The following is an 18,281-nucleotide window of genomic DNA, read 5'->3' as shown; positions in this document are numbered from 1 at the left end:
ACAGAGTTGTACTGCCAACACCTGAACTACTTGCTACAAACAAGCAAGGACTGTTTTGTTAGCTGTGCACAATCACACCACCTTTTGCAAAGAAAATGCCCAGGGCACACCAAATCAGATATTTAATGACTATCAAGGAATAAGTGCAAAAATCATAGCAGAGCAATTGCAAGTTTGTCAAGGAGTGGGCAACTCAGAATACCCAAATTGTTAATTTACTATGGTGGTCTATTTGCGTGTCAAGACCCCGCAACCACCCCCTCGTTGAAGAATAAACACACAGGACACAAATATTAGGTTAATGTTATTGGGCAAATTTTGGCCACAACTTTATTGATTACAGAATGTGAGTGGTATTGGCTTAGGCATTGAATGAACTGGACTGTATCTGACTCCTGCGTTGCGCAGGGAGTCTGGTAAGGGTAAACCACCAGAAGGGGGAGCCCTGTCGATGCAGACCAACTCGAGCTCCCCCAGGTGTTCCTGATGGGGTCGTGGCATGGCCCTAGCCCAGCCCCAGACTTCGGACAAGATCCACACACCCCAGATTCCTTTAACAGAATACCCTTAAGCTTGGAGGAGCAGATGATGGCCACACCTCACCTCCCCCATCATAAGGTCAAACAATGCCTAACGGCTAAACCTTACAAAGTTGTGACGATTGCTACGAGGTAGGCGAAAACCAAATGGCCCCATGCCAATTTTGCCAAGTGGAAAAATTCCTACCAGGCCCCTCAACGGCCACGCCCCCACCAGCCAGAGGATTAGCTGGCAGCTCATTGACGTGGCCGGGATCCCCCGGGCAACGCGGGACTTCGTCCCCTGCCCCGGAGGTGAGTGGGTGGCCACACAGTCCACCACAACTCCTCCCCACAATGAAGTGGAGCGGACTTCCTGCCCGCCCCCCATGCATTAGCACAATTGACAACTTTTAATTGTAAGATTAAAGATGGCTTCTGGGCACAGAAGTTTTCTAGTTCAGCAGTGGTGCTGTAGTTAAGATGCTTGCAGTGCTTTTATGTGGATGCCCAGAAGACTTTACAACAGATTCCCAGAAACTTACATTCAGTCTTGCAGGGCATTCTTGACTAATGTCAAAGTGTTGCTTTTGAAATGCATTTTGGGGACTCTTCCAGTATCACAAAGCAAATGAGGTACTCACAAGTCCAAGCTGTGCATTAAATCTTGAAATACTTTATTTGGTTAACCCCTCCCAACTGATTGATTTGGGGGGGCTGAGGTGGGGCTTTTCTTTCATTTGAATCTACCTTCACAAAAATAAGTAGACTTTTCTAATAACACCAATTATCAGTGTGATTATGCCAGACTGAAAGTTGATTCTCTAAAATTGGCTAAAAAGTATATCACCTTTAAATAAATTTCCTGACATCTCTTTTTGGTTTGATTTGTGGATGTTCCAGTACAGCAGATACAAAGCCAAACAATATGCATGGTTAAAAACTGTGCCATGGGCTGCAACCTTTAAATGAAATTCTAAAATGTGTCCTTTTCCAAACAGGTTGAAGTAATGAAGAGAGCACTTGAAAGCCTTAACCTGAATATTGTAGAGATGACAGATGAACATGCAACCTTAGATGGAGGAGATGTTTTATTTACAGGTACAGTAAAATAAAATACGAAACTTTGCCATTTAATGTTTCAGCTGCACAGACAGCTTGATGGTAAGGTACTGATTAAAAAAAACCATTTCCCGTTTCTCCTTACATTTTCATTAGTTAATTTGCTTGTCCAACAGTAACATGAGACTTTGAACACAGGAAATCATTTCCTAATGCAATAAATTTCCTGACATCAGAATAACAAGTGAATTAGGAGAAGTAAACTAAGTTTGTTGTTGTTGTTTATTTCATTTCTACCCCACCCTTCCTCCCAAAGGGGTCTGAGATGGCAAAGCAACAAGACAACACAATTACAAACAAAATAAGAGCATTAATAATATCTAAAAACAATTTTAAAGTGCTATCAACAGGAGTTGCTCATATCACACAGGTACCCTGAGTTTTTGTGTGTGTTTATCAGTCTGCTTTATTTCATAGGTTGCCTGGAAAAAATAATGTTAGTACAGTCATACCTTGAAAGCCTTGTGAGATGAACGTTTTGGCTCCCAAACTCCGCAAACCTGGAAGTGATTGTTCCCGTTTGCAAACTTTCTTTGGAACCCAAATGTCTGTCGCGACTTCCGATTGGCTGCAGCCAATCGGAAGCCGCGCCTTGGTTCCCAAATGTTTTGGAAGCTGAACGGACTTCTGGAATGGATTCCGTTCAACTTCCGAAGTACGACTGTATTAAGATTGCATCAAAGGTCAATTATCCAGGCCCCGCTGCTCCTTCTCATTGCCGTTGCTGCTTGTTCACCTGCCCTTTTTGAGCTAGTGAGCAGTGAGATGGTGAACAAGAAGGAATGGGAACCTCCAGAAACCTTGCTCTCTCTCAGTTGCTGCCACTGGGCGATTATGCTGATTGGGCACAGAGGGAGAGTCAAGTGAATGGGCAGCAAAAGTGATGGGAAAAATTTGGTTTCACTCTGAGATGATTAGCTCATTGAGATGATCGTGCCCATACAACGTAGGTGTAGCACAGGTTACTGTGCTGATCTCAAAAGGACAGGAGACCAGGCAAGAACAATAGTACTATTCAAAGGGTCCAGTGTCTGTTTCTATGTATGTATAAGCCTTCTGTTTTTTTGGAGTATTATTCTTTTCTCTATCTGAAGGAAGTGATGGTGTTATACTTCTAAGTTACTATTTCTAAAAAATTTATAACTATAATTAAACTTGATGTTGCGAGATTGTGTGTGTATGTTTTCAAAGGACGTTTCTTTGTTCAGTTTACGTATTCAAATGATGTTAACTTCAACAAGATTGGACAAAAACAGTAGATTATTTTATTGCATATGAACTCAATCATGTCTATTAATATTTTCTTTTCTCAGGCAGGGAATTTTTCGTTGGTCTTTCAAAGCGGACCAATCGACGTGGTGCAGAAATTCTGGCAGACACCTTTAAGGTTAGCAGAGTTGCAGATTGACCTTCGGATGGGGGATCCAATGCGTGCTAAAGTTTTGCACACTGTGTAAAAGGAAGGAGCCAAGATATATGCCAGTACTGAGGCATCTTCTGTGGAGAATTCAAGGCATTAACACAGTGCAAGGACTAAAAACAAATGAGAGAGATTACTACACTTCTGTGCTATAATAACATATTTATTTTTTGTTAATCAGTTTCAAATTTTTTGTGGGGGGAGGCAACATTGCCTGAATGTTCTTGTACCGTACCTGATTCTGAGGCTGTGAGGCTGGAAAATGGATTGTTCATCTTTTCTTACTTCATTTTTACACTATAAATAAAATTCTGCTGAGGCACACAGTGTCAATGTAGGAAAGAGGACAGAGGGCTTGTCTTAAATTGCTGTGACCTGGGTTCAAAGGTCCACCGCACCATGAAACTCACTGGGTTCTGGTGAGTCATGATGACAAGGCATGGTTCCATGAGAACTTGGAGAAAACATGAGAAAAAATATATAATTGAAAAACATGTCTTATGCTGCATTCATATGCACAAGGTACTGGGAGTGCGGGACTTAAGTCCAAATAAACATGCATAAGATTTGCAGGTTACAGCTCATCTTTGATTTTGATTTTGATTTCATTTTGATTTAAAAAGTGGTCGGCATTCCCGAAAAGTTGATGTTTCAATATTTCTTCTTTGACTGAACATCCTTAAAGTATGGATGGAAAATGTTTTGAAGATACTTACAAGGAATAGAATTTTGTTCAATCTGCATTTTTAAGCAGACTGACCTAATTTGCACATCCCAGACTAATAAACTAATTAGAACATTATTATACTTCTAATTTCCTCACTGCTCTGAATTTTGCAATCCAGAAACATTCCAAAGTTGTTGTTTTTTAATTGACTATTTTAGAAATGCTTATTTTAAATAATTATTTTGTATAATATACAGTACACTTATTTTGTGATAATTTACATATTTAAATACTCATGAGTATTGGAATACAAATTCTTGCATGGGTGGTGGTGAAAGTTGTAAATTGCAGATCAATGTGGAAATGGGATGGGAGGAGGCTTAGGTCTGAACACATGGAAAAATTAACATGGACTGGGAATAAACTGATCCATCCTATCCCTACACATGAAACAGTTCTATTAGTGGTGCTAAGCAGATCCAACGCAGAGCAGGGGTGGAGATACCTGCAACCTTCATGATGTCATTAAATTAACTTCCATCCACTCTAGCCAGTATGACCAATGATCATGGATGATTGGAGCAGCTAATAATAATAATAATATATTATTTATACCCCACCCATCTGGCTGGGTTTCCCTAGCCACTCTGGGCGGCTTCCAGCAGAATATTAAAATACAATGATTCATCCAGTATTAAAAGCTTCCCTAAAAAGGACTGCCTTTAGATGTCTTCTAAAAGTCCGATAGTTGTTTATTTCTTTGACATCTGATCGGAGGGCACCACTATCTAGCCTAGATGGGAGACTTCCAAGGAGCCATACATCAGATGTTCAAGCTCTTTGGAGGAAGAATGGAGTAAAGTATAATAAATCAATAATTTCTGAAATCATAATTGAAATATTATTTTGAATATTATATCCTATCCAAACCTAATTTTAAGAATGGCAATCCACTGGCTTCAGCATAACCTGCTTCCATGGAAAGTATTCAGGAGAAGGATGCTTGTTACTAGGAAACTGTTGTGTCCTTTTTATGCTCATAGCCACTCAATATTTCTTTTTTTAGAGGCTCTTGAAGTCAAACTGTTGATTTTATGGAGGCTTCTTTTGCATGTTAATGAAGCATTTTTTTATCTACTTGTTTCCTGAAACAATGATGGCACTGAAGTCCACGGAACAACCCAAAACTCTCCGTAGAAAATTGCTGTGGTTCTACGAGTTGACTTAGAACTCAAGACACACAAATTTATTAATGCACGGGGGTGGGGGATGCAATTTATAATTGTGTTAGTTTACGAGATTACCAATCTAATGCATTTCCTTTGCAAATGCCTAATTTCTGTACAGGATTATGCCGTTTCTACGGTCCCTGTTTCTGACTCCTTGCATCTGAAGAGTTTCTGCAGTATGGCTGGGCCAAACCTCATTGCTATTGGTTCAAGTGAAGCTGCACAGAAAGCCCTCAAGGTAAAGCATGCTAAAAATAACCTGTGCTTTTAGACTCAGTGTTTCCTTATAGACTCTGTGTAGGAGCGAATCTGGCCTATGCAAGCTGCAAGCATCAACAGCCTCAGCAACTTCAAAATGAAGAACCGTTCCAGCTGTGCTATTAAATACATCTTTGTTATTCACTTAAAAAAAAAAGTGCCAGTAACGTCAGCTTGAGGGGTTGATAGTTTTGGGGATCACAGCAGATGTGCAGGGGGAAATTAACACTTTCCTCTCCTGATGTGGTGCTGAAGAGACCCCCCCTCCCCCAGCTATCATTTACTTGGAATAAAATAAGCAGAATGTATGTTGAGAAATGGGGGTAACGGGAAACTGTGGGGAGCTGAATTAAATGGAGTATCCTAAACTAGGCATTGCCTGCTAACTGGAACACTGTACTGCACTGCTCTGCACTTCTGCACTGCAGCATTTTATTATTACAGGTCCCACTTGTGTTAGAGATGTAGCAGAAACCAAAAGTGAAGTAAGCAGTGTTTTAAGAAGGAAATAGCAGTTATGCATGCCTATTGTTAGTGGGACGTGGGTGGCGCTGTGGGTTAAACCACAGAGCCTAGGACTAGCCAATCAGAAGGTCGGCGGTTCGAATCCCCACGACGGGATGAACTCCCGTTGTTCGGTCCCAGCTCCTGCCAACCTAGCAGTTCGAAAGCACGTCAAAGTGCAAGTAGATAAATAGATACCACTCCAGCGGGAAGGTAAATGCGTTTCCGTGCACTGCTCTGGTTCGCCAGAAGCTGCTTAGTCATGCTGGCCACATGACCCGGAAGATGTACGCCGGCTCTCTCGGCCAATAAAGCGAGATGAGAGCCGCAACCCCAGAGTCGGTCACGACTGGACCTAATGGTCAGGGGGTCCCTTTACCTTTATGCTTATTGTTCCATACTCCCCTGCTCATCGTTCTTCCCAGTCACTGCATAAGTTGCAGGCCGCCTTTGTGTTCAGTTATAATATCTGAACCCAGGTCAAAATGTACATGCTAAAGTAGTCCTCAGGTTTGGGGGTGGGGGAAGGGTTCTGCTATGATTTTTGAGAGCAAGCAAGTAGGAATGTTGGCATTCTTGTCAGAAATCTTCGGATCCTTGCTATTATTCAAGTAAGTTAACTAACCTGTTTATGGGGTATGCTGTACGGGCTCATCTGGCCGTAGTGCATTTTGCTCAGTGGTACAAGCAGTATTGGTTGCACGTCCCTCTCACCGTCACGGAGTGTATATTACTCAGACTAGGACAGGAATGTGGCTTCTATTCCTTATCAGAATAGCAGTGGCATCTCTTTCCAAATTCCTGTGCGCTCTCATCCACTGGGGACCTGTTCAGCAAGGAGTGTAAGGAAAGCTGGAAGGAAGGTCCAGAGAAAGTTGGTGACTCTTGTTTGGATCTTTGCCATCACTTTATTTAACTTAATTTGGGTGCCTCGTATGCTGAGTGTATGTGAGAGAAAGAGAGAGAGCGTTACTGAACCAACAATAGAACGGCTTCCATGAAGGCAACTTGGTATTCTGCAGTTTGAGCTGCCATCACTTGAATCCAGCCAACACCAAGAATCCCAGGGGACAGATAAATCATACATTCAGGATTCCACTGCATACATTTTGAGCCCTCTGGTACTGAGGTGTGAGCTTGGAGGAGGAGGTTGTGTACAAAAACTTACATGGGTAGTAAAAGACTGAACATTTCCTGAATGATTGTTATGCCCGACCTGTTTTTTGAAAACACATGGCTTGAAATACTCCCTCTGGTTGAGCATGCCCTCATAATTACTGATCTTTTGTTTTGGCAGATGCCTGCAGTCTGTGCTAGGGTTAGCAGCCTATTTTTAAAATATAACTGTTGTTGCTGAGGGAGTTGTAAATGTTATGTTTATCTCTTGGTTTAGGAAATGTGTTAAGCAGGGATGATTTGACCCTCCCCAACCAATAACTACACGTTTGTCTGTGTTAACTGGAAGAAACTGTTACCTTAATTAAATTTCTTCAAAATGTCATCGATTTTTATGTACGGAAAGACTTTTTTAAAAAACTTCTTTATTAGCAAAAACATACATGCAAAATACACAGAAAAAACAAACAAACAATATAGAAAAACATGCATAAAAAAGAAAATCGAACATGATAAGATAGTCTTACAATGTTTGTACTTAGATTAATATAACTCCTGCTTTATATATAGTGAAATTATTTAGAAGTCTAATATTTGTATAAAATATATATAAAACAAAAGGAAAAACAAAAACAAAAAGATTAAATCAGATCAACTACTTAGACAATAAAAATACCTATCTATTGATAAGTATATATGTATATAATTTGAACCCATATTAATTTTTTTGTACATTATAACATTCATCATTATAACATTCATTTTGGGTTGAATCCCTTTTCCATTGTTGTATTGTTGGCTTCATTCTACCTCATTACAGTTTTAATATAAATGTTTCTGTTTTCTACCCTGTCTTTGATTATTAATCCTCGTCTTGGAATGAGGAGAAAATATTTTGCCATCTGCAAAATTATTCAAAACACAGCCAAGTCTTGTTGGAACCTTGTTTTATCAAGTAGTTATTAAAACATTCCCATTCTTTTTTAATTTTATCTGTTGGTTGATTTCTTATTAACTCCGTCAAGTTCCAAGTACTCGTATAATTTTAGTTGCCATCCCTCTCTTGATGATGTGAGTTCACTCTTCCACTATTTGGCTTATTTTAAGCAGTGAATCTGTTAAAGTGCAAAATAGCCAATTGACTCTGGAAACCCTGTAGCTGATTGACAGCTACAGAGCATGCATATTCTAAAATTCATGACTTGACTTCCACTACCCCCATCAACGAGCTTTAATTTCTTTCGAAATACCTCAGTACTAGACAAAAGCTTTTTTAATTAGCACATTAAGCCAGGCAGAGTACCCAAAAGAATACAGATAAAAAAAATAAAATTCTGGCTGTTCTCTTTGTTGTTCCTTATCAGGAGTGACACATGAAAGTCATTTCAAAGTCAATGTTCTTCAGTGTAGGAAGTTCATCTCACCCTGCTGAAAGAGCAAGTTTACTATGATACCTGTGTGGCTAGCTTGCTATATTTTAAAGTTGCAAAAACTATATCAAAACAGAGGAAGATTGGAATTGAGTCGTGCATCAGTGTAAGTCAGGAGCCATTTAAACTGCGCAGTGAGGTTAACTGGTGGTGTCAGGCTAAAGGAAGGAGATTTTGAGATAGGCAGAACTCCTATCAAAAGCAGGCAATTTCTAGGGCAGGTGCTTAATGGAACTTGGAAGAAAGAGGAAATCTTCACTGTGCAAGAGTTCAACAATTGGCCTTCTGTGGTTGCTTGACCTGCTTTGGATTAGCAAATCTGTTGAGCTGGGGAGACTTGTTTCTGTCTTCTATGCTGTAGTAGAAAAAGTTTTCCTACAGGACTAGCATAGGACTAGGAAGGACTCCAGGGGATAGCAAGAACTATCAGGTGCCTCTCCAAGTATGTGTCTTGCTGCCCCATATATTTGATCAAAAACTTCATGAATGATCAAAGATAAATAAATTTAAAAGCCTTCACTCTGGGTCGGACTAGCCAATGGAGGCTTCACCTGAAGCACAAATAGCAGGGATTTTCGTTTTGTTTTGTCCAAACCATAGAAGAGAGAATGAGCGTGGCAAAGGTGATTCAGGCTTCCCTGCGACCACTATTTTACATAACGAAAAACACGCACCTTCATTGCATTCACATAATTAACGTCAGGACAAATGACATTGCCGAAAACGCAAACTTAAGTGGATACCCTTTGGGGAGCTCTGAGCTCAACTAAGAAGAAGCAAGTAAGATGAAGATGAAAATATAGCCTAATTACTGCATTCCCTGCCACGATAGGAGAAAAGAATAACAGGAATATCCCAGGGCATGAAGAAACAGGCTTGAATTTACAATCACTCCACAAATTCTGGAAACTAAAAAATTCTGGAAATATACCGTAGCTCCATTAGTATGTGGCACCTGAAGGACTATCAAGTATATTGTGATGTAAGCTTTCACGTACTAAGAGTCCATTTCATCACTTACATGACATGGGCTTCTTGAAAGGTTTGCAATCATCAGGGTGATGTCACGGCCAGATTTCTGACACTAGATCCCTTTGTAGAATTCCCCCATTGTAGCCTGAGTAGGTTCTGTTTTTCTTTTGCTGCTTTTGATGTACAGCAGAGCAGGAGCTGTACCCAAAGGGCTTGAATAATAGCTCTTTTCAGTGAAATAAAGTTTGGTCCTAAGGATGCAAAGGTTACACTGCAGCTCAGCCTGTAATGGAAATCAGATCTACTACCTAGAGCTCCATCTAGTGACTTCCCAGCAAGATCCAGAGGATTTCCCCCTCATTTTCTCTGTTTGAAAACAGAAGAGAAAAATGGTTTCTATTAAGATGAGCAGATGTTGCTGGGGGCATCAAACTGAATAAGGCTATTGTGAATGGCTCTTGTTTTGCTTTTTCCTCCTGTTTATAATTGCTGAGATTTTGTGTAACTCAGATTGTTTGTACTTGTTTGTTTGTTTGAAACGTTTTTACCCCCAAATTCCTTGATCTGCTGGTTTAACGACATGGGTTGTGATTGTAAGAGAGAAAACTGAAGACTTGAGGAGGTATAGTACAGAATCTACTACCTTATTTTGCATAAGGTATAGAAGAGGAATGGGGGACATGTGGTCCTGCAGATGTTGCTGGACTCCAGTAAGCCTCCACCAGTATAACCAGTGGTCAGATACGACAGGAGATGTAGTGTAGCAACATCTGAATGGTCATAGGTTCCCCATTCCTGGTGTAGTAGGACTCTTTAAGAGTTATTAGACTGCAATCCTGTGGAAAAGTATAAGTGCCATTGAATGGGTTGGGACGTATTTCTGACTGATCACACATAGGATGGTGCTGCTGGTCTTAGTTTAATATTCGTCTTGCTTGATGCAGGTTGTTGGTAGAACTAGTAGTTCTTCCTCTTCTGGATGGGATCCACAACTAAGACCCAAAGTCAAGAGAGAGGAGATATACCCTAAACGTTAAGGGCTGGTGCTACCGTTGGGCAGAGTGAAGCAGGTTCCTCAGGTGGCAGATGCTGGGGACAGGGTGGCCACAATGAAGCAGCAGAGGACAGAGCTGTGGATTCCATGTGGCCTGCTCTGCACCGCTAGGCTAGCCTCCTGCCCCCAGGTCACCAGTGTTGAAGTAAGATTCAATGATCTGTCCAGCTGGAATGGACTGGATTAAAAAAATAGGGATGACATGTTGTCTTTTGCCTCAGACAGCAAAATGGCATGGTCTGGCCCCGATAAATATCCATGCCTTCCAACATCTAAAGAGTCTTTAATAGGATCAGTAAGTAACGGTGTTTCGTCCAAGATTTATTTTAGTGGCTAATGCTAGTTTTTATGAAGAAAGAAAGAAAAAAAAATGAGGTAACTTGCACTCCCTTCCTAAATCCTCTTCCAGTAGGCCAGTAGTGCTTCTGACTTCCATCAGGAACTTTAGCTCTGAGAAGTCTGGAGCATGCTCCGTGTAACTTAGATTTCCACGTCAGCCAATAGATATCTATCTAAGTATTATGCTTTAAATGGCCTCACTATCCTGTGTTTTGTTTCTCGAGTCACTTTTTAGCAGCCCTTAGAGTCCTGCTGAGGCAATACTTGAACGGATGCCTATTTCTGATGTAATTCAGTTAAAGTTTCATTAGCCCTGGGGACACAGGCTAGACAAAATCACCACTAGGAATTACTGGAAGAACAAAAACCCACTTTATTCCTATTATGCTCTCCTTCTCATCCCTTCCTTCAAATGTAAATCCCAAGATTCTGCTTGTTTACTTAGCTGGCTGGGCAAACATGAATGTCCAGCTACCAGGCTCTGTCTAATCCTCTAGAGCTTGTATCAACTTTACCAGGCAATGTACTTCTGTGCTGCTTGCCGTAGGTGGACAGAGGCTCTGACTTATTCAATATCGAGTCCTGCTTCAAGCCATCTGTCATTTTCAGGCACTTCAGAGCTTTCCCCTTAGTTCCAAAAGGCTTTTGTACATGACAATCTGTATTCCCATTCAGGCTTAAGTACTATTGCATATGCGCCAGCAAAAAAACAAAACAAAACTTTGTGCATATTTTCTGGAATATTGTATACTAGTTATTTTCCAGTTCACTAACTGCTGAGTTTACAGAGAAATGAAGAGGTAACATGCTTTACACTTGAGACTTCTGGCTGGTGCTGATCATTGTGTGCCACTGAATTCTCCTCTTGATTGGGTTGGGTTCTTGGTGCAGACGTATATTGGACAGAACTTAGTGTGTTCGGCAGCTGGGAGAGAGGGAGATGGAGGGAGGGTCTGCAAGGGGCACAGATAGCCACAGGTTTGGTGGAACTGCAGCAGCTTGCAAATTTCTCTAGCATCTAAAACCCTATCTTGAGGGTATTATAATGGAGCAAATAGGTAGAGCCATATAACATTTCCTGGGTAGATTCTGTGAGGACTGCTACACAGAGATCTAAACAGGGATTAATAATAATAATAATAATTTTATTATTTGTACCTGCCCATCGGACTGAGTTGCCCCAGTCACTCTGGGCAGCTTCCAGCATATACAAAAACATAATAAAACATTAAATATTAAAAAACTTCCCAATACGGGGCTGCCTTCAGATGTCTTCTAAAGGTTATATAGTTACTCATCTCCTTGACATCTGATGGGAGGGTGTTCCACAAGGTGGGTGCCACTACCGAGAAAGTCCTCTGACTATAACCTCACATCTCTCAGGGAGGGAACCGCCAGAAGGCCCTCAGAGCTGGACCTCTGTGTCCGGACTGAATGATGGGGGTGGAGACACTCCTTCAGCTATACAGGGCTGAAGCCATTTAGGGCTTCAAAGGTCAGCACCAGCACTTTGAATTGTTCTCTGAAATGTTTGGAAATGCTGTTTTAAACGGCATGTGGTGAAAATGCTTTTCATCCTGGGTTTCATATGTATTCCCAACATATCGCTGTGTTAATTTTGGAAGTAATGGTAGTTTTCTACTACTTCAGCATAGTAGATGTTGATCGTTCTTAATTGCATAGCTGTAGTTGACACATTACTCTCCTAGTGAGACATTTGTCATGGGATATCAAAGTAATTGAAATAACACTAATTAGCTGCAAGTATATCTGTAAAGAGCAAATTAGCACAATTTCTCAAGAGCATTCTGACTGTAGGAGAGAGCACAGCAGCCATTTAATAATTTTACCACTGGTGCTGAGGGCAATTGAGTACGAGCCCAACAACCCGAGACATAGAGAGCTGTATCCAATGTTAGTCCTGCTGAGAGTAGACCTGTTGAAATGAGTGAACCTAAGGTAGTCATGTTCATTAACTTCCGTGGGTCTCCTCTGAATAGGACTAGCATTGGGTATAACCACAAAGAGTCAAGGACGGCACAATGTGTCCTTGTCTACATATGTGTATGCAAGACATACACACTGATGGAACACACATAAGTATGTATAACCAAGAGTCACAGTGTACCCTGACTTGAGGTTTGCTTTTCTAAGAAGGGCAATTAGGTGCAAGATAACAAGCCAAAGTTTAGTGCAAGTGTGGAGAACTACTGGCACTCATGCATAATTAGGCTCTCTAGGCTTCGCCCACCTGGCTTCCAAGACCAAGCTGCACCTTTTCTGAGAACCTGCTAAAACGCAACACAGCATCTCATGGACCTTCTTGGGCCCACGGCTCAGTAGTGTACCTGCTCCACATCTCCTGGGGCTATTGGAGAATTGTCAGCCATTTGTCTTCCACCCCTTGAATTCTCAGGTTTGATCTCCTGCTCTACTACTGTGTTCCTCCAGCTTAAGTTTATTATTCAAATGAAGTTATTCTAGGTTTTTTGTTTAATTCGTTCTCCTGCCAGGTTAACCTTCTCCACTATTTCAGTGGTGTTGCTTTTGACTGAATCCACACACTCGCTCAGATCGTCTGGCTTGTTGTCTAGCGTTGTCACCCAGCAATCTTTCAAGTTCCTCTTTAAACGATGAATGTTGTTGCAATAACTCCCCCTTTGCTGCATTAGTCAGCATTGCCAACGTTATCGGGGCTTCCTTGGGAGGAGAACTCCCTGTTTAAGAAATGTCTTTGGGGGTTCAGATGTACCAAGAATATTGTTGCAGAAAATGCAATTACAGATTAAGGAAGGCGGATTTGGAATTCCAGATCTGGAATTTATACCATCATGCTTATGTATTGGCAGTTATCGGACACTGGAGACCTGCTGATGGTCTTAATCTCCCGAATTGGGCAACCCTAGAGCATACATATACCGGTACAACACTTTTGGTTGGGTGGACAGTATTAGGATCAAAATATTTGAAAGTTCCAACAACTCCTGAAACAATTAAGTCAGCTAATGAAGGCTGATGCTGTTTTCAGAGCTTTCAGCATTCCTAGAACCTTCAGCTTTTAAAGTATGCTGAAACCTCATGTTATCAGTTCTGCCTTTCCCCACTATTCTACTGCAAGCAAGAGATATTGTTTATTAAGCTGCAGGTCACTTTAGGCAGGCTTTGGGGTCCATTTTTACTGGGTGAGCCGGGTTGCTGCCTCGCTACGCCAGCATCTAGCAGGCACTGAAGCGCTGTCCCCTTATACATTTTTTGAAACTTTTTTTCAGATTTCTCTCTCTCTTTTGCTGCAGTTGCATAATAAACTGGGCGAATCTGTGATTGCGAAAGAGTTCAGCTAACCACAGAAATGCTGAGAGTACAGCAATTAACCATAGCAAAGAAAAGTTAGCAGAGAAATTAAGCTAGTAAACAAATGTGTGTTAAAAGTTTGGGACTCCTCTAATCATGTACCTCTGGCCACCCGGAGCTTGCCAGCTCTTGTGACTGGGGAAGCTGTCCGCTTGGCTTACGTAAATAGGAACTTGGCTTCCCTTGTTATTGTTCTTGTTTGCTTTCCTTTGCTTTTCTGAGGACCAACTTCCCTTCTCTTCCCCTGCTCGTGTTCCAAAAGACAGGATGTTCATTCTCCGAAATTTCTTGAATGCAACAGCAGTTTGAGCCATTTCCTGGACATGTTTTTTGCTTTCTGCAGGAGTTCCTATGCAATGGCTGAAGCTATGCCCCCAGTGCCGCCTTGTTTCAAGGTTATATCAGAAGAGGCAGCAGAGCAGCTCAGGGACACCGTGTCAAGAGTAGTGCAAATCTACAGCCTGGTTATCAGTTAGATTCCTAACTGCCACTGAAAGGCCAAAGTAAAATAATAGCGGGAGTATCCTGTGGTTTTTTTTCAGCCGCAACGCACCAGAGTGCAGTTCCAGCACCTCTCAGGTTGGCGCCATTGTAGGCCAGCACTCCATCCCCCCCCCCCACTTCGTGCCTTTACATACTTCTGAGAAGCCCCAGATGAACATTTCAAGTCAAAATCGCAGCTGGCCAGTGTGTTCTTTAAAATCTATTACTCCACCTAGCTGCCAGCAACTCCTAGCTGTGATTAGCAAAGCTATGGATCGGGGCCAATTTGTATTTCCTTTTCTTCAACCCATCTCCCATGTAGTGGTGGAAGGCTTTAAGCTTTTTGGCCAGGCCTCCACCATTGCCCATACGCACGTTTGCGCGAGGGCCCTTCAAAGCTGCCCTAGCCATCCGCCTGAATCTAAGAGAACGAATGAGGAAGGAGTGCATTTATTCGACCTACACCAGAATCAGGGGCGACCCCCAAACCAGCTTTCTGTAGTTTTTAGCACCTCCATGGGCGGTGAATGCAGCTGTTGTCAAACCGGCACGTTTTCAGGGCTGCCCCAGTAGCCTGGCGACTTACTGTAACAACTTCATGGTGAGTTCTGGCACCTATTTTCTTGCGAGGGTGGGGAAGCAGTGGTGGTGGTGAGGTACACTAAAGAGAGAGTGCCTTGTGCCTGCATGTGTGGTCATTGTGCATGCTGTATATGTGCTTGTTGTGTGCAACATGCATGGTGCTGGTGTGAGTGTATATTTGCCGTATGTGTGATGAATGCACATGTGGGTGCGAGTGATGGAAGCCTGCTGGGAAAGGTTAGGTAAAGGTAAATGTACCCCTGACCATTAGGTCCAGTCATGACCGAATCTGGGGTTGCGGCGCTCATCTCGCTTTATTGGCCGAGGGAGTTGGTGTACAGCTTCCGGGTCATGTGGCCAGCTTGACTAAGCCGCTTCTGGCGAACCAGAGCAGCGCACGGAAACACCGTTTACCTTCCCGCTGGAGCGGTACCTATTTATCTACTTGCACTTTGACGTGCTTTTGAACTGCTAGGTTGGCAGGAGCTGGGACCGAGCAATGGGAGCTCACCCCGTCACGGGGATTTGAACCGCCGACCTTCTGATCGGCAAGTCCTAGGCTCTGTGGTTTAACCCACAGCGCCACCCGCATCCCTGCTGGTAAAGGTTAGCCACCCATAATAAGCCTTCCACATATCTACCACATGTTAAGTTGGCTGTTCCGTATTCACTCTTTCCCTGAACACCATCTGTTTAAAATAAGGTCTCCAGCAGTTGAAAGGAACACCAAACTAAATATGTGATGTCTCATTTAAAAAATAAAAAAATAATAACAGAGATTTGACTGGAATGGGGTTCGAGGCACAATGGAACAATGAGAGCTGGGATGACAGCATGTGAATGAAGAATACTCAGTCTGTTTAGGGTCTTTGCTGGGCACATTTAATTGCATTACTTGTTATCCTAGACTTCAGTTGGCAAAGTATGCCTTGTAAAACACAACTGGAAAAAATGAGATTGGGGGCTTTGGAAATTTCTTTGTTTGACATCAGGAAAGCGTGACTCAGGCTTTGGAGAATGCGGACCAAAAATTGCCCTGCACAGGAAGGACAGATTTCCCAGAAAAATTATGCATGAAGGAAATGCCAGGCTCGTAGTGTAGATGGCCATGCAAAGGTTTCTGGGCAGGAATCCAGATTCACACATACTGAATTTGTGACTGTTTTAATCTTTGTCAATAATGAAGTTTCCCCCTGTAGTACATCTTAAACACAGCACGCACTGGCGAAATGGATGTTAATTTTTCTATAATACAGACATTTGCAATGAGTTAAATACAGTGGTACCTCTAGTTACGAACTTAATTCATTCCAGAGGTCCGTTCTTAACCTGAAACTGTTCTTAACTAGAGGTGTGCTTTCGCTAATGGGGCTTCTTGCTGCCGCTGTGCCGCTGGCACACGATTTCTGTTCTCATCCTGGGGCAAAGTTCTCAACTCGAGGTAACTCTTCCAATCCATCACTACCATCTTTTAACTGCTAGCTAAAAGAGAGGTTTAGGAAGAGAAGGGTTTCATTTGCTCTAGGAAGACCTTTTGGTGCATTGTGGTGAAAACTGGTTTGCATCTAAATGGTAAATGGAGCAGCTTCTTCCCATTAGTAGCCCCAGAATGAAATCCTACTTGTTTTGCAGTTTTAGGGCACCACGAAACAGCGTTTCATCAGACGGTTCTCTCAGTTATCTGCATAAATTTGCAATTTGCTGTGCTATCAATACATTGTGGAAGATGTCTCGTTTGGAGCACTTTGTCAGCAGCACTGATACTGCTGAAATTTGAAAAAAAATAAAGGTTCTGAATATGCATTTTCCCAGCTCACAGTTCCCAGATGTATTCCAAGAAGATCTCACTTGTCCTGAAATCCTTTGTCTACATGGAATTTAAATGAAGTCTTACATTCATTAGGTTAGGCACTCAAAGCCAGCAGCGATGTTGGTACATGTTCAGAAGTTAATTTCTTTGATCCTTATCTTGATGACACTCTGGTTTATAGACTAAAACTTTAAAAAATGGAAATGTAATTTACAGAGCAGTACCTTGGCTCCAGTTGTGAGCAGTCAACTGCACCTGGAATTTCCAAGTTTGAAAAAGTCATGTATACCTCAAGAGCATACATGTCCTGCATGCAGCCCAATCTTGGCAAATAATAGACGAGCAAGGAATAGATGCAGGTGGGCTTGTGTGCAGGTGGGCAGTATGGCTGAGGGAAACCTCTTGCCAGAGACCGTGCTGACTTTCCTGTCCCCCACACTTAATGGTGTTGAAGAACATGCATGCATCTTTTAAACTTCCTTGTATAAAGGGTCACATGCAAAAAGTATTCTGAGACTATATGAATATAAATATTAATAGCTATTACACTCACACACACACAGAGAGAGAGATTCTCCAATAATGCTTTAAATTGCTGGTTTGATTCCCAGTCAAGCTGATGGGAGTTGGCTCATTGTTGACTTCAAATGCAGAGCCATCCCTGCACCACATGGCTATGACTCCTTTTGCATAGACCTGTAGGTTGTCACATTAGAGACAAAACACTACTATTTAGTCATTCTAAAGTGTTTTGGCTCTTTCTTTTTCTATTGGCCCTATTTTCATCTAAGGAATGCCGCAGGGTATGGATGGAGAAATAATGTGATCTGGTATAAGTCAGATTCCATTGTCCCTATGTGACTCCTCAAATCACAGCTGTGGGTCCATCCTTATACCCTCTTTTTAAATGTTAGTTACTTAGACCAGTGGTTTTCAACCAATGTGTTGTGGCACCCTGGGGTGCCTTGAATGATGGTCAGGGGTGCCACAGGCAACCCTGGCCTATGTCCCTCTTTCTTTCTTTCTTTCTTTCTTTCTTTCTTTCTTTCTTTCTTTCTTTCTTTCTTTCCTTCCTTCCTTCCTTCCTTCCTTCCTTCCTTCCTTCCTTCCCTCCCTTCCTCTGATGTCCTCTCGCATCTCTGCCTCCCAAAGGCTTGCACAGCTGTTTGTTGCAGCAGCCCTGCTACAAGCTCCCCAGGCAAATGGTGCCTCTGGGGCTGGCCAGGGGGTGCTGGTTGCCAGGAGCAGAGGTGACCTCAGAGTAAGCAAGCAGGCGAGGGAGCCCAGCCAGCCAGTCCACCAGCCCTTGCTGTTGGGAATGGACAGAAAAGTCCCAGGCCCCTGTGGGGCAGTGTGAGGAGGCACCTCTCTTTGTGGCAGGGGGGCAGCTCAGAGACCAGGGGCGGCAGCAGTGGCTGCCCGGAGG

General features: G+C 42.4%; 1 protein-coding gene across 5 annotated transcripts in view; it reads left to right on the top strand.

The window, feature by feature from the left end:
• Positions 1-18,281, top strand: part of DDAH1 (dimethylarginine dimethylaminohydrolase 1) — a 131,772-nt gene that overhangs the window by 104,843 nt on the left and 8,648 nt on the right. For all 5 annotated transcript variants that reach the window (XM_083511240.1, XM_083511239.1, XM_083511242.1 and 2 more), the window contains 3 exons: positions 1,520-1,619; positions 2,954-3,027; positions 5,075-5,194. In XM_083511240.1, coding sequence (XP_083367366.1) covers positions 1,529-1,619; positions 2,954-3,027; positions 5,075-5,194 — 285 coding nt within the window. In that variant the 5' untranslated portion in view covers positions 1,520-1,528. The remainder of the gene's footprint in view (positions 1-1,519; positions 1,620-2,953; positions 3,028-5,074; positions 5,195-18,281) is intronic.

This window comes from Podarcis liolepis (assembly GCF_965112155.1).
Source record: "Podarcis liolepis genome assembly, chromosome: 6".
Taxonomy (NCBI): domain Eukaryota; kingdom Metazoa; phylum Chordata; class Lepidosauria; order Squamata; family Lacertidae; genus Podarcis; species Podarcis liolepis.
This window is presented reverse-complemented; position numbering and strand designations above follow the sequence as displayed.